Source organism: Lampetra fluviatilis, chromosome 20 (assembly GCF_964198595.1).
Source record: "Lampetra fluviatilis chromosome 20, kcLamFluv1.1, whole genome shotgun sequence".
NCBI lineage: Eukaryota > Metazoa > Chordata > Hyperoartia > Petromyzontiformes > Petromyzontidae > Lampetra > Lampetra fluviatilis.
This window is the reverse complement of record NC_136294.1, coordinates 8795454-8812872: the sequence shown is the minus strand read 5'-3', so window position 1 is coordinate 8812872 and position 17419 is coordinate 8795454. Positions and strand designations below refer to the sequence as shown.

At 44.7% G+C, this 17419-nt stretch overlaps 1 protein-coding gene across 5 annotated transcripts in view; it reads left to right on the top strand.

Moving 5' to 3' along the window:
• LOC144937936 (ubiquitin carboxyl-terminal hydrolase 54-like) overlaps positions 1-17419 on the top strand; it is a 56093-nt gene that overhangs the window by 21058 nt on the left and 17616 nt on the right. For all 5 annotated transcript variants that reach the window (XM_078865558.1, XM_078865560.1, XM_078865559.1 and 2 more), the window contains exons 6-14: positions 1364-1446; positions 3498-3603; positions 5374-5520; positions 6591-6740; positions 7140-7308; positions 7807-8431; positions 9834-9937; positions 12716-12898; positions 16694-16816. In XM_078865558.1, the coding sequence (XP_078721684.1) occupies positions 1364-1446; positions 3498-3603; positions 5374-5520; positions 6591-6740; positions 7140-7308; positions 7807-8431; positions 9834-9937; positions 12716-12898; positions 16694-16816 (1690 nt within the window). The remainder of the gene's footprint in view (positions 1-1363; positions 1447-3497; positions 3604-5373; positions 5521-6590; positions 6741-7139; positions 7309-7806; positions 8432-9833; positions 9938-12715; positions 12899-16693; positions 16817-17419) is intronic.

The following is a 17419-nucleotide window of genomic DNA, read 5'->3' as shown; positions in this document are numbered from 1 at the left end:
CTTGCAGTGTGAAAGCTGGAAAATTATTAACGCGTGACCTTCAGTAATAAAAAAAAATTGCCCAATTAAGAGATTAAAACCTCTCGAAGCAGGCTTGCATGGGGGAAAGCCATTACGGTTGTTTGAGATGTCGCTATACTATAAATAATCAAATTCTGCATAATTATTGACGTTAAATTGTGTTTACACGTGATTAACACAGCACATTTAATTATCATGTAATTAGTAAATACCAACTAAATATTTACAATTGAATATGAACTCTTTGAAAGCACTGAAGAAAGCCACTGTACAGTTTAAGTCACTTACCGTCAACATAAGCAGAGGTGGAAGGCTGAATCTTTGAACGCCAAGAAGCAGAGGCTGAGTCTAATCGGCTTGAGTTTATTTGTAAAATGAATATAAATCTATAATTCTCGCAAGAGAAAGGGAGCCCTGGCAAAGCACATGGATGAGTGCAGCTTTTGAGCATTTGGTGCACCAATTCCATACAACAGATAGATACAGAATGTGTATATAACTATAGAATTGCAAGTTAATAATTATATTTACTGTATTGAATTGTCTGGGATAGCGTTTTACACTTGCAAGTCTCAATAAACAAATATAGAATTTCCTGTTCAATCTGTGCATCGCGCTCTACATCTAACCCTGGGCAGCTTAATTATCGCACAGTGTTCCGATTGGAGTTTTTTGGCGAATAAAAAAATAGGGATGAATATTTTTAGCATTTCTGGCTTATGCTGAATTCTCGCTTATCCGAGTTTGGCTTCAAAAGGTTTTTTCGTCTATCCATGATGTTTATTTTCTGATGTGGAACCTTAAAACAATCCTAGAAAAATAAAGGCCAGTTGGCAAGTCCACATTTACCAGATATCCCCTGGCCAAATAAGTTCAACCTCTGTCCTGTGTTTTTCTTCTTCTATGGTGCCCATGTAAAATAATGACATGTTAAATACACATGACCTTGCTTGTTTGCACACCTCCACGACATTAGACCTATTTAGCACAAAGCAGAACAGTGTCTCACCATTGAGCTGCCAGCTGCTGCGAAAGGCACATCTCAGGCAATCGTGGGTTTATAAGAGCGAGGCGAGTGCGCAGCATCTCTCACTTGCACAATCAATGTCCCTGACCCCGGATCTGTCGGGGAGCACCCCCGGCTCGTGGGACCGGCGTGCAATTTCCGCTTCGCGCCTGTCACTCAATGAAAGTCCCCTTCTCCGAGTCAAGGATGCCGAATCGGGAGCATCGCAGTGTGCGTGAGCGCGAATAAATAAATAAGAGGGGTGAGTAAATGAACATCGCCGGAGCGTTTCCCCATCGTGTCAATATGGTCGTGTGTGTGTGTTGTGTCCCGCAGTGCGTTTGCAGGCGCTGCGGAGCCACTTCAGACCCCTTGCCTTTCATCCAAATGGTTCACTACGTCTCCACAAGCGCGCTCTGGTGAGAATCTGAACGCCGGCTGATGTTCGTAGTGTCGGGCTGAAGAGTTGTGTGCTCTCAATGAATGTCTTGTTTCTTACTGCACTGGACACAGACGCCATGGCGTTTACCGTGTCAATGCCAGGGTTTCCACTTCCATACAAATTTCCTCCAAATCCCTCTTGAGTTTCTCGATTGAGCTGTAGTCTTAAGGGAGGGAGGAAGGAAGTGGTGATGAGGTTTTGTGGCAACAGCAGCATTGACTCTGATGACCTCTTAACCTTACATATATGAAGACAAAGATCTACCATATAGCCTTAGCATACTGTTGGGACAAGGGCTGTTAGCGAGTGCCTGTGAAGGTCAACATGGTGCACAAGGGTGTGGATGGCCAGTGCACCAGGTACTCATTTAAAGCTGTGTCGACCTAGGGGGAGGCTCAGGACCGGTTCAGATATCTGCCACTGATTTTGCCCGGGAGCAGGAATCGAAGTTGGGTCACCGGGTTCATAGTGCAGTGCGCTCATTGTTAAACTACCGTTTCCCCCAACCATTACATACACACACATGCTGTAGATACACAAACATTATAACCAGGTGAGCGCCCTTGAAAGTAAACATCCAATTTGCCAAGGAGAAGCTTGGTTAAACACTACGGTACAAAATATCTCGGTGCAACAAAAACAAACGAGCCAACCATTAAAAATAAAGATAATATTTTTTTTAAAGCAAAATAAAAGTATTTTATACTATACATAATATACTAGAAAAATCACAAGAATTTTTTAAGTTCTACATTTTACACAAGTTTCAAATAATTAACTACCATAATATGTTATCTGGTTTTGATAAGTTTATCCAATTATGATTGCATGATTCACACTTGGCAAACCTCGTGTCTTCTAATCCAAACTCCAAGACGTATCTTTGCGTTGAACAAACTCTTAATCGGCCATTTCAAATTCTATCCTATTATGCATACACTGTATTTTAGTTAGTTGTGCAAACGTGTACTCTTCATAAAGTCATTCAGCATCACAAAATAGACTTAATGGTACATGTAATTACTGATCAAATTCCAAAGTTGTGTTTAAGATTTTTGCATTTTTCCTTGCGTGACACTGATCCACTGTTCGTGTCGTCCTGATTAAATCTCCCTCATTGTGACTAATAAATATCTTTAGATTAAAAACATTATTCACAATAGCTTGACACGCAGTATTTTTTTTATAATGTTACCCTTGCAAATCATGTAATCCTTGCAAAATGTTTCATGGGTCTGCCCAATGAAAACATTTTGCATGCCAGGCAGCTGGATTTATACATTCAATTACATACAAACATACATTGATTGCCAGCTCAACCTTGTAGACCAGCAGGGAATGTGTTGTTAGCATCTGTTATGGCAAGCATGGAATTCCATGAGGTAGTGTGACCAGCACACACCTCAAACTGCCTTTTCCCCACCATTATTAATATTTACACACTGCAATATGTACTCTTAATTTTAAGAACACTGTCAGATCATGTAGATTGTGACCAGGATCGTAGGGTAGTGTGTAATCCAAAATGCCACTGCTTTCCGCACACAAAGATAAATATCCCCATATGGCCTTTAACAGATTGTAGGGGGCAAGTGTTGTTAGCGAGCACCTATAAAGGCCGGCAAGGCACACGAGGGAGTGGGTGGCCAGCACCATGCCTGGCTGCCTTTGTCTCGTCCAAGTGCCGATCTTTAGACACATCACCGGTACTTATTTGAGGCTGAGTCGACCCAGGGAAGGCCCAGGACCGGTTCAGATAATTGCCACCGGTTTCGAAGTGCAACGCACTGACCGCTGCACCACCGCTGCACCACCGCTCCCCACTTTCCGCCCACACACGCAGACACGATGCAGGACCACATCACTACCCTTGGGGGTGAGCGATCAAGGCAGCGACCTAGAGCTGTAAGGGTTGGGAAAACATTGTATGAGTACTGTATGATTTGTACCATGAAGTACTCGGTACTCATGCTCGTCCTGCTGCTGTTCCCAGTGTACTCATACTCGTGGTGCTGCTCCTCTTCCCAGTGTGACAGCGGAGAGGGCGAGTGACAGGGCTGATCAGTCGAGCTGCGGATCGTTTGGGAAGTTGCTGAGAGAGGCCAGCGGGAGTGGCGACCTGCGCAGTTGCCCGGTACGGCACGCCATGCACACGAGCGCTCGCTTACAGACACACGCTCCTTTCCCCCCCCACCGCTGCCACCCCCAACAACAATCCTCCCCTTATTATTGCAGCTGTTCAGCATAACATCTTGCCTCGTATTAACCACATCGTCATGATGTTTTTTTACATTTTTTTTATTCGGTGTTTATTTTATCGGTCTTCATTTGATGTCTTCTCGTTTGGCTGCCATCTGTAAACACGCACAATTATTTTTTTTTAATCAAATTCACAGATTCATTTTAAATAAGCCATATATGCACTGTCAAATATTCAATACATTCCCTCCGTTTCAGCTGTTGATGCTCGAGGACCTTGTATGTGTCAGGCACAGCCTTAGGATTTATACAAACACGCGGGTGCAATTTTAATGATTCATGCAGACAACTGCGCAGAGCCGAACGAATCCCCCGCTCCACCCCGTATGCTGAAGCCGCCACCACTACCCTGGGTTGCTGTGCAGCTGCATCATCCCCGACATACTCTGAATGTCGTTCCACTTTTACCTTAATCACCATGCCCACTTTGTTTTTTCTTACAAAAAAAAATACCCCACGACACGATTATTTTTTGCCGCCGCCGCCTAAGGCGACGTACTTTACTTCGGAGCGTGTCGCGATACTGTGTTTGTCCGTGGCGTGCAGATTGGCTCGTAAAGCTTCGGTTGGCAACTATCGCCGTGATGTGTCACGTGTTTTTTTTAATATCAGCTACCCTTGGGCGTGTTCTGCCTCTCCCTCTTCCTTTCTGCCGTAACTTTTTCCATTCCTTCTGTGCGTGAAACTGCTGCCAACAGCTGTGGTGGGTGCCACATGCGATGATCGCTGTGCTCAGTGTCTTCGCACGTGTCTTTATTTTCCCACGAGTGATTTTATCAAATATGCTTAGGACGAGGATAAGGGTGGTATTGTGGGTGTAGCGATAATGTTTTCTTTATGTTGTCTTTTAATATACAGGGTACGATACCGTTAAATCGGAGTGTTTGGAAAGGGCTTTGATGTACTCGTGACGCTTGTTTGTTGTTACTTAATGTATCATATTACCGTGACATGAAATCACATTTCAAGGCAGTTCGTGTCTGCCTCTTTGAAAGATGTGCTACTTTTTCAAACGGTTTTACTCTGAAGAAATACATTTTCTTATAATTAACGAATTTCCTTAATTCATAACGTTGTTAAAACACCAAAATGACAGCCATACAATTGTATCATAAACAATCATGCTTCTTGGTGACATTAGCATTTGCACTAAACAGGTGGGGTGGAATGGTAGCACAGAGGTGTGCACACTGCACTACCCATCCAGTGACCTGGGTTCGATTCCCGGTCACGCCTAACATCAGTGGCGAGCGATATATGAACAGTTCCTAGGCTTCCACGTCACCAACGCTCACAAAAACACTTCGTGGCGAATTTTCTTTAAACCATCCCACGACCGAAACGGAGTGGAGAGGCCTTCATCCAGCACTGGAGTAACAAGGGGCTGTAAATACATGTCAATATTATCCGTGGTGAAAACAGATGCAAGGCGGCAGCACATTGTAAAATAATTTCCACCGCTGAAGTTGGGGGCAGGGTGAGTTAAGGGGGCTGATCGTTGCTCGAATTGTGCACACGTGCAGAAACAGGCAGGCGTGCATTCTCATTCGCTCTTTGCCCTCCCCGCTTGCCGTGTATCGCGTGCTCGTTGATTTGACTCGGCGTTGTCACGTTTTGTCACCCGCCGCCCATGATGCGATTGAAGGCCGAGTGCGGGGAGATGCAGCGAATCCGCAAGGTCCTGATGAACCAGCCCCAGGTGGTGGCGGTGGGGCTGGTGTGGGACTCAGAGCAATCGCACCAAGCTGCCGACATCTTGCACATCATCGGCACGTGCCTCTACCTCCCAGATGTATGGCGACTTGCACACGCGCGGTCACGCGATTTATGGTCAATGATTAATAAGTGATGAAAAATGTGTGTCGTTAACCCTCCACCACCTGACACAGCCACATAATAAATGTGTCGCTTGAACAGACGCGCCAATTTATTACGGGTGTGATGTGTTCAATGTCTGCTCACAAGGGAGCAGAAACTGGCAGGAATGATACTTATAGCTTGGTGTATTCACATAATTTAAGTTTTTTTAATCAGAGTTAATTAGTTGTACAAGATGGTTCTAATACATTGTTAAATATGTTAATGTAAGCTATACTTTATGCAGAAAAACTGGTTCGTCATATCCATTAGTTATTCTAAATGGTTAGTTAATTACGTGTTAAGTTACGGTCTTTAGTCCACTCCTTGACAGACATTGACCAAGCAAGACTCCATGAGACACTCTCTGATTAATAAATAACTTGCATACCCTTTATCATTCATTGTAAAATGAGCTTTTTTTTCTCTTTGTTACCCATTGCAAAATTACAAAGTAAAAAAAAAGTATTGTGTGGAAGTTACCTTGATCAGCTGCATTATGCGTGGGGTGATTGGTCATTGTGAAAAGCTGGACTGTGAGGTGTGGCCCCACGGATTGGTGTTGAGTAAGTGCGGAACTCCACAGAAACAACCGGCTGCTGGGAGGTTTTGCGATTGATTCGGTCACACATGTGACACGATCCTCAATACGTTTTGCCCAATCACACCTCATCCTCCAGCAATTGGCCACACCCCTCTGGAAACCCGCAGTGCCTTGAAGGTTATACAGTTTGGAACGTGATGCTAAATGAAGCTCCAGCACCATTTCTGATCAATATTTCCTTTTTTGCCATTCTGTTCGTCTGCTGCCATGCCTATCCACAGACGCACGGTTCAGTTTTCAGGTTAAACGCGCATTGATCAATGTACGGGCGCTTGTATTGTTTTTATAAAGCTCAGCGAGAGTTCCGTAGCCACGGGTTGCGTGTGCGGCGAGCCGTTTGGACTGCAACGCTCGCACCTACAATGCGACTGCCTGCTCCCTTTCCTGCGTGATGGGTACAGCTGTACTACCGCGTGACGGATGAACGGGCCAAGGCGTCCGAGCTGTCCCTGGTGGGAATGGTGTGCTACTACGGCAAGCACTACTCGTCCTTCGTCTACCACACTCACAAGCGCCGCTGGTGTTACTTTGACGATGCGCAAGTTAAGGAGGTAAAGCGTTGTAATTTTTAGTCGATTGTTTAAAAATAATAATGATGCCTTGGTTTTCAAACCGTTGCAGTGTGTTGTTTCAAGGTGGTGTGTTTTCACCGTTCAGGGTGAGCACGCGGATTAGTCTGCACATGTCCGATGCTGAACCGCCAAAGCATTCGCTTGATTTTTACAGGCTGCTCGCCCGTAATTAACAAATATCCTTGCAAGCGAGCTAGTGGATGTCGTTCACTTGCTCACTTGTCAACACTCCCCTCCCACTCCTGGATGAAAAGCAGGCTATGTTTTGCTCAATCCTGGCCAGCTGGCTCAAAAACTTGATAAATTAAACCTCCCAGAGCACGCCCACACCCCGTCAAGAACGCACTTTCTTGTGTGAACCCGTTCGCTCGTTTTCAGGTCGGATCTCACTGGAAGGACGTGGTGAGCAAGTGCGTCCAGAGCCACTACCAGCCCTTGCTGCTGCTCTACTCACACCCGGACGCCACTCCCCTCGGAGGCTCGGCGCACAAGGGCGAGAGCTCGGGGCCTGGCCCCGTTGGAATCTACTCTGACAGCGAGGATTCTGGTAATTGCTTTGTGAGCACCCGGTCACTCACGCACCCACTCATGAATTAATGATTTTAGCGTAACGATCCCGGCGTACCAAATAATCTTTACGCCCAATTTACCCTGCAGGGTTTTTGGAGCTTTAACAGGTCATGAGCATGTTGACCTGAATTTCAAGGTCAAACATTCACAAATGTGATGAATATATAAAAAAAATCTTCTAATGGCCAGTTATTACAACTACGCCTACAACCAGACAATTGCAATCATTATGAGCCTTTGTCCCAAAAAAAATCTCAGGAGTGTCTGGCTTTGGAATAAACGGCTACTTCATTAATAATTCATTCACAAATGGAAGGAAACCTGGTAAGTCGTGTGCATGTGATATGCATGTTAAGTGACCTCATTTAAAATTACCACAGAGGTACATCAGCAACATACTTGTGCTGTACTGTCACAAACAGATCACCGCCCATCCATCGCGTAAATTCCTAACGTGCCTTTTTGTGCTCGGCAGGACTGGTGCCTTCAATTCTCAGCGATTCCCGAACGGATTCGTCCAACGACGGACGGGGGCCCAAGTCTGAGACGGGGCCGCCGCCACCCCCGCGACGCACGCACGTCCTCGGCTTCGACGTGATCCGCGTGCCCGCGATGAACGACGTGAGCCGGGGCGAGCCTCCCCCTGTGGCCACCAACGGTTCTTCCTGGGCCGGGAGGCCCAGGGCGGACGACGCGAGGGTGGATGCTCCGCACGAGGCGGGGCGGCTCGGGGTCGTGACCCCGCCCGCCGCGCGCGACCCTCCGGAGGCATCCGAACCGCTGTCCTCTCCTTCCGCCGGAAGCGACCTGGCGGACGGTCGGTTTCCACCTCGCCTGTCGTCCGGGAGGAGGCAGAAGGATGCCAAGGGCAAGCGGCGGCGGCAGGAGGACCTGAACGTGGACAGCGTGTTCAGCGACGGCGGTGCCGGCGAGGCGTGGGGGGAGGCCGGCGAGCGCGGGGATGGCGGCACCGGTGGCGGGCAGCGCTCTGGACGGAGCCCGCGCAAGCGCGATGCTGCCAAGACGCCGTCGTCTGGATCGGAGCGGCGCGACAGGGACGGCTCGGCCGATAGCGGGAGACGGAGCAAATCTGTGGAGAGGTAGCGTGAAATCATTTGATTCTGCCAGATCTCTGCTGTCTGTGGGCTGATTGTTGTGGTGGCTCGTATTAATGCAGTATCGTTACTATTAATGCATACAGTATATTTAATATTGGTAACATTTATAAAAATGACAAATGTAACAACGTCATACGCGTCGATGCTCTCAAGGATACCCATTGAAACTTATTTTCAGAGTCTCACGGCCGTGCAATGGATTGTCATGTTTTATGTTTACCCGAAAATCAGGCCTATTTATTTCAGTGCACCGGCAGCTGCTGATGGTTCCGGTCTTCTGTAAGGATCAGATCCAAAAGTGTTGTCTTTACTTACAGTAACGTCTCCTTCTTTTCTCCAAAAACACTCGCCCTTGCCTGCTGTGCCTGAGTGTTTTGGATTTTCCTCTCAGTATCTTGGGGTTCGCTCTAAGTTTCTTGGATTCCTATTTTAATTTCTTGGGTTTTCTCCAATGTTTTTCAATAGGGGTCTCACTGATTTTTTTTTTTTACCCTTTGGGGTGAACATGTACGCGACATGACAAGACACTGTGGAGGAGTGTGGGAGGGAGCCACATGTTGTAGAAAAGTGAATGGAAGTTTGGAGAGATGTGTGTCAAACATGAAGAGGTGGCAGCAATGCATTTTGAGTCGATATGGGCAGTGAGGGGGTGGGGAGGGTCCAGACACAACAGGGACTTGATCCGTAAATGAATGTGTATCACATGAAGAAAGCATGGTGAGTCTGCTGAATTGGCAGAAGTATGAACAGGAAAGTGGAGATTATAATGGATGCAGATCGCTGACTCTTTTAGGGAGAAAGCTACATTTGCTTTTTTCCAACTTGTCCTTCCCCCGCACCTCCGGATCACACGGTTGGCTAATTACGAAAGAAGTTCAACATACATGCATGTCTACTTTTCTTACTCGTGTTAGCACAATAATTTGGTGAAATTTCATACTCTGAACAAATATGAAAGAACGATTTGAAGCCTCCATCAACAACCGTGCAAAACGTGCTTCATCATCATGAGTCTCCAATCCCAGACACGACCTGGGTTGGTTGTTAGACATCTCTCCATACTTTGATATCTTTCCATCTTGTATCTAAATCACTGTACAGTCCTTTTTATCAATAATAAAAATGAAACATAGTAAAATATAAGATATTCTTTATTTTTATTATTTTATTATTTCCCTTCTACGTGACTTTACCAAAAGAACCAAGAACACTTAAATATTGTTAATTTGTTTCAATCCGCTCTCCTATTACATCCCGTGGTTGCCCAGCTGTCATTTAAAGGCATGATGCTGGTGTCCACAAGCGTGCAAGCCTAATGCGATAGGCAAAGAAAAACGCAAATTTTCGCTTCACACGGTTACATTGCCATGCTCTTCCGTTGCAGGTCCCTGGATTCGGCACGGAGCCGGGAATCCAGCCCCCTGGCTAACGGAGTCGTCAAGTCTGGTCATCGCTCTCGCCGACTGTACAAGCCACACGCCCTGCTGGGTGAGCTTCCTCCCTGTGTACTTTGCCCTCTGGGAATACAAAGCACAAATGCCTTGCATTGTGTTGTCAAACTCTGTGACTTCAGAGTTTCACGCCCCATTCTATTTTCACAGTTTGGTGACTCTGTGTAATGTGACGGTGTTTAATTGAACGTCCTGGATGGATTAGTGTTGTGGTTATAAACGCGAACAATGGCTGTGAGATTGATAGAGATCTTAAGACTGGTGCTGTGTCAATGTGACATGGTGGCGTGAGGTGGGGGTGTCGTAAATCCCCAGTTTCTGGCCGGAATAACTTGTTTGTTCTGCCTTTGTTAATATGAGCCAGGGTTGCATATACAACAGGCCTGTTCACTCTCCTGATAGTACACACTGGATTGCTAGAGAGCACTGACACAAGGACATTTACATACTTAAAAATTACATGTCGGTTGCAGTGGTTAGTGCACTGTGCTATGAACTCCATGACTTGACTTTGATTAACAGCCGTAGCTAGCTAACATCAATGGTGAGCGGTATCTGAACTGCCCTGGCCCCCGCCGCTAGCCTTCTGTAATCTGCCCTGGTCAGAGTGGGGAAGTATGCTCAAACAAGCCCAGTCCTCCGATGCTGCATGAGGAGGGCTTCTTTGGATTAACAAACGGCTCAAAATTATTATTATTGTTACGTTTAGCGCTTGAACATTAGTTGCGCTAGAATAATGGCCTCTGATTACTTGATAAATGTGAATGTAAGTAAGATCCGACTTTCATTAAATTGGTTATTTTATCAACACGACTTCATGAGTACATATATTGGGCTGAATTGCTTTGGTAATTGTATTTGGGTCATCGGTGACAAACTATTTAACTTTTTTATTTGACTAGGTAAGGCCGACTGTGCTATATAGCTATTTTTCAGAAGCGACCTGCCCACAAATGATGGCTCAAAAAGTGGCTTATCACGTGCAAATTTAGTGCATCCAAATACTGTAAAAGTATGTTTCTAAATGTTGATGGAAAAACCGGTGGACCCGGAGAAAAATCCACGCGACCGCAGGGAGAACATACAAACTCGACATAAACACGCGTCAGGGTTTGGATCGAACCCACGAGCTCCTCCATACCAGGCGAGGAAGTGAACATCTCGCCAACAAAGAAGCTAACTGGAAAACATCACACAATCTGCGCGGCAGTTTAATACAAATTATTATTGTGAAGCCAGTTGGAAATAAATGGATCAGACAGGCAAGGGGGAAGTCCTGCTGTGCTTGCTGGCTTGCATTAACTGGTCTGCAGTAAGGCCGTGGGTTCATCCTGAGCCTGGCCAAGGAGTGTGTCTCTCAAATGGCAAGTAAAATTACGGGGAGGTTTTTTTTATTCGGCAAATCTAACTTGTGGATACCAACACGAAGCCTCCCTCTCTCACCTGTCCAGTAACAACAGTTTTTAGAGCACATTTTAGTCGCAATTTGTGCGTGATAGAGTATTTATTTCATAAAACTAGAGTTAAACAAAGAAAAGGAAGTGGTTATTTATATGAAAAAACTTTTTGTTCTTTTTAAGTTAAACTAACTGTTAAAATAATATTTAAAGAATATTACCGTTTCCTCTTCCACCCTGGTCTACAAAGATGTGTGCAAATTAAGAGCATACTGTAAGAATGTTAAGAAGTGTTTAGCCTTTCAGCATAAGCATGTTATTGACCGTTTTAGGTAATTTCATTCAATAAACGCCTGTCAATCTGCTCGGAGCTAATTCATGACGATGTATACACGCTTGCATGAAAGAAATAAACATGCACAGTGACAGACCACACCAAGTTGAATTTAGCCGATGTGCCCATTCTAAACACTGAAGTCCGTCCATTCCTAAGTAGGTGGGCAAGGGGGTGACTCCTTGGGGCTTATAATGACGTGTCCACAAAAAAACGCAACTCGTACAAACTGTTATGGTCCTGGAGCCTGAGTTCAGAATGACTTGCATAGTCCTAGAAACGACACAAGTCTGGTTAAAGATAACACTTCTCATAACCAATGATGAAACTTTGTGGTTTGATTGGCTTGTGAGAAAAGAATTGTCAATAATCTTTTGTAAATAATTTAGCCAAGACCCGGCTGAGGTGACTGCTTTAGAAGGGCATCAAGTGAATCTCTCGCTTGTCTGAATAGCTCGAGAGAGAATGCAGTCTACCAAGTGAAAAAAGTCACTTTTTATTTGTTGCATGATTTTTGCGTCTTTGAATCTAGAGTGAAAATGCTTTGTGTGATAACACATCATTTCCGCAATTGAGAGACAATTTTTTTTTAATGGTAAAACAAAAAGTTAGGTTACATTATGTTTTGGTGGCTGCAGGGTTAACACAATATTGGAGCACTTAGCTGGCACTGATAAGATCCTGAGGTGAAATTCTGATCGCCATCTGTGGATATGAAAAATTCCATCATAGATTGTGAGCATAATTTGGGTAATAACAAAGCTATTCCAGCTTTCATGATGCAGATCTGTTTTTATGTAGATATTTATGGAAATACCTCTAGCAAAATTTACATATTCTGCTCTGAGTGCAATTTTTTTTTATTGATACCACTTCAGCAATAGTTATCTGATGTTATCTTACAGGCCATATTCCTTAACGCCGTGTTATTATTGTTGTTATACACTGCTCACTGCAATTGTTTCCGAAGGGAAAGTTCTTTCGAACATGACCACCACAAGCACGGTTGGAACATGATTATTAAAACAAAAAGCAAAACTCGTGAAACTAAATAAGACCCCACGGTGTGCTTGTGTGCGCGCAGGACTCGAGTCGGATAGCTGGGAGCAGGAATCGGTGCGCAGCGAGCTGGACGAGTTGGAGCACCAGGCCACGTTGCGGGCGCGTGAGCACGAGCAGAAGCGCGCGCGCGGAGCGATGGGCTCCGGGGAGAAGTTCAACCCCAACCCGTCCAAGATCCTCGACCTGGACAACCTCATGCCCAGGGGTGCGTGCGTGCGTGCTTGCCCGGTGTGGCGACATCGGCACCAGGGTTGCTGTGATACGGCGGTATACTGTGCAATGTTGTAATATGGTCTGCGGTAATGGTGTAACCCGGTTTGCTAAGTGTTTTATTTCGATTTAAAGCTTTGGTGACTGCAGGGATTCATCTTCTTGGTTCTTTCGGTAAAGTCACGTAGAATGGAAATAATAAAAATAAAACATAATAAAATAAAATAATAAAAAATCATAAAATATATTATATAATTTTATGTTTTATTTTTATTATTTCCATTCTACGTGACTTTACCGAAAGAACCAAGAAGTGTTTTATTATTATTTCCACCTTTGTTGACCCAGGAAAGCCACACTGAGTCTCACGATTCTTTTTCAAGAGGATTCTGCCAAGATTTAGTAGGAGGCAGTGATGATTGCTATGTTTATTCCAGTAGTGGTTTGTGGATTTTATGTGTGATGTTTATTCATGATGCAGGAACACAATGCCCTAATTTTGCGAATTACGTAACGGGATCTTTATTTTTCCATTGTGAAACAGACGGCGTGCAATTGATATGATTAATACTCTCACAGTATTAAACAAGCGGCTCATGTGCTACCATTAGACGCTCTCACCCCTATCACTATGATACGCTTATCATTGCTCATTTTATGTTTGTATTAATAATTGATTTTCCTGATAAAAAATATTAATGAAATAACAGACACAGTTAAGTTATAAATAAATAGCAAATGCCAATTAAGTGAGCGCTTTGCAAAACATTTTGCTGGAAAAATTAGATCAATGTTATTTGAGTTAATTAATTTGTTTCTCAAGTGACTACACGCATGTGCGTGCTACGGGCATTCAAGATTGAATGATGAAACCTTTTACCCATAGCACACCACCAGAAGGGGAGTAGAGCGAGAAGGAAGAAGCAAGCACAGTGAGCTGCACGGAGCAGATGACTGTTTTCAGAAGGGTTGGGGAGACGGGAGGGGCCCAGAGTGGGGTTGGCCACGCAGAAGTCACGTGATTTACTGGAGGCTTGAGTTGATTCAGATATATATTGGAAGGCTTATGGCTGGCTCATATTGAGTGAACAAGCAGTGGAAAAACATTTGAGTATTATTTCTTTGTACCGGAAGTACAGCGCTAAGCACACGTAATATAGTAAACATACATGAAGCTAATTGAAATTGTTGGGAAACTAATCATGTAATAATCAACTTATAAAAATTTCTATTGCAACTCGTAGTTAGGAATTACTGTGTAAACATACATGCATTAGACGTAAAACATGTAATACACTATTTAAATGCACAACAGGCACGTAATTATACACGCCTATCACTATACAAAATACTAGCTTCACCAAGAACTGACCTCTATTATGGGGAGGCACAATGCATGGTTTACAATTTCATATTAATTTAAACATAGTGGGAGTAATGGGAGTGCATTCCACAGCGATAGTCAACTCGCCAAATGATTCCACCCCCATCTTACCGCCGGCAAGAGGGAGTGACGGAAAGGACACAGACTTAAAAATACAAACACTTTCCCTTTACTCATGCCTACGCTGACAAAGCCGTCACACATGTGCACCATGTAACACCGAGAAACCGCAGCACGCCATCTCAAGTTGTTGGGCGGCAGATGCACAGACGACAGCCGCACGGAGCCAGAGAAACTCCTGCTTTCACTGCCGCTGTTAGGGCACGCTTAATACGTGTGCTCTCTTACCTCGTGGGTCAACCCAAGATAGACGTAACATATTATATTCTCCTCCGCCAACAGCTGTCTTGTCAGCATGCGGGTAATTTGTTGCAGTGTGCAAATTATGCAGTACACATTTTTTTAGTTTCATATTTATAAAGACAGCCTCTGTGTGTATGCAAAAAACAGCATTTCCTGAAGTCCATTATCGTCCCATTGCCTTAGGTCACCATCAAAATACTTTTGAACATCTTGTGAACAACTAAGCAGTGATGCAGTGAGAGACAACTTTGGATTAGTTTGATCCCAATTAGGACTCGTCTGCACAGTAGTCACCAATGCTCACTGCATCGAAGTCTGCCTTTTGAAAACCTTGTCATAATGGGGTTTTTATAATTTAAAGATTTGAATATTGCAACAATGAAGCAAAGTGTGGAGTCGCGAGTCAGACCATCAGCCACGTGATCTAACACTGCACGTGTCGCCGATGCGCCGGCTATATCACTGATATTTACCAAACCTCCACAGAGGCTATTGAATGGCTTCGTAACCTCGATGCGCACACGTACGTAATGTTACAAATTTCACCTCGTCATGCGAAAGAAGAATTGCAACAGACTTTTGAGTTGAGTAGTGAGGGCACTGGTAGATGTCTTGGCGCGGGCTTATTCAGCCGTATACTCTCTAGCATAAGTATGCATGAGCAATTCAATTCAAAAACAATTTTAATTGTCATGATTGTTAGGGTGGCGATTCTGTTTAATAATAGATTCTGTTTCAACTCGTATTGTTGAATTCATGTTGTTTCTCGTTTGTTTTGTCTCGTACAATTTTGTTCGCTCCGTTAGCGTGGCGTAAGCATACACTTGCCATAAACAGTGGGTAATGTGTGTGTACATGCACGATTTGCTGTATGTATAGTTGGGATGAGAATCGATTTTAAGTGAAAGATTTGCATCGATATGTCAAGTTCGAATACAAATGTATGAAAATATTGTGTTGTGCCTGCTAATTCTGACCAGTTTTAGGAACAAAATAAAAAAATGTTGTACATGCTCGTATATTTTGCATTGTTGTATAATTAGTTAACAGATGGGGCTTCAAAAAATAAGTCTAGCTTTAGTTTGCTGTCATCTTGTAAGCTTTATTTTCTCATATGGAACCTTCTTGTATATTTATCCTCCTTTTAATTGCTATGTTTCCCAGTTCTCTCGGCATTTAAAATATAAGTATTTATCCTACCACTCGTTCTGTCATCAAGTGGGCTATTACAGAGGGCTGCTCGATATCCAACACTGCCTCGCTTTCCTCCCGACATTTTTGGCAGATCGCCCTGGTATGCGTGTAGACCATGACGATATGCACAGCTGTAAAATACTCGCAGCTGAACATTTAGTCACAGTTGCTTGTCTCGCTTGGAGAGGGGCAGCGAACCGGGTTGGTTCTACTTTTCGCGATAAAATAACTAACACCAAATTTCGGCACCGCACACTTGCTGTGTACGTCGACTTCACGAGCAGAGAGAGCCGGGTGGATCGAAAGGCTGCCTCTCGCTGCCTAACTCGCGGAGGAATTCGATTCGAGCCGCTTGCGTTCGAATCCCACAATGTACAAGCGTGTTGGACTCGACAAAGAAAATGTGTTCTTTGGAGGAGACGAGCGGTCGGTGCGATCCAGTGCTTCGTAACCACTGGGACAATGTTTAGACCATTGCCTACGTATCGATAGTTCAATGTTAATGTGCAGCTTTATTGAGGGACTACTGTGCGGCATTATCTTGGTGTGGGTCTGGGACTGTTTTGCTGCTGTATTTGCTGCCTTGCCCATTCTTGATCAATCGGACTCATTTAAAGAATGCATGCATTATTTATTTATATTTAGTGCCTTGCTTACCATTTTCTCTATTTTGCACTGCTATCGTTTTGTATTATTTGTTGTGGCAACTCGCTGACCTGCCCCATACTGGACATCTGTGCAAAAGAGCTTCACAGCTCATCGGATTCTTCTTGCAGTCTAAATAAAGATTCTTATCTTCTGATCTGACGCATCCCCACCCCCTGCTCCTCGCTGCCGGGTCACCCACAGACGCGCGAGACCGAACGACCACTGCGCTGCTGGCGGAGTCGAAGGCCCTGCAGGAGCAGTCGGAGCTCCTGGAGCGCGAGGGAGACCACGCCGCCGCGCTCTGCCACTGCAACGAGGCGATCGGTGAGACGGCAGGCGGCAGGCAGCCTTCACTTCTTTAGCGGTTTTCTATGTTAGTCATAGTCTGAGTCGGTGATTCAGCGATTGACTCGTAATTGTTTGATTGCATATCCCCTCCCACACCCCCCTTTCCAATGTTATCAGTTCAGCCAAACAGTTTAACTCTTACATATCTAGTCAATTACCATTTGCTGCAGGACATTGTGATGTCTAATAATGTAACTAAACCATCTTAGATTCCACGTGTCAGTTTTACTGTCATTCGATGAACATGACTTTCTGTGGCAGAGCAAGTGGGGACGTTCTGCCCTGCGTGTGAAACAGAGGTCACGTTGAAGGGAAACTCACGAGGGAGCTCTGCGGGATCCACTTCTGTGGGCTCTCCTCGGAGGGTCGCACTGCTCTGCGAGTGCTCCGAATGGATTTCTCGTTTCATAACATGACACCGAGAAAGCCCGATTGGGATATACTTTAGAAAATGTATTTGTTTTAACTCCCTTGTTATGAAAGCCCTTCAGCCGGTGTGTGCATTTGTGGGGAGGCGGCATTTTCACAGCCTTCTCATTTTTGTGTGTGTGTGCTCATGTTCGCACAACACGTGAATCC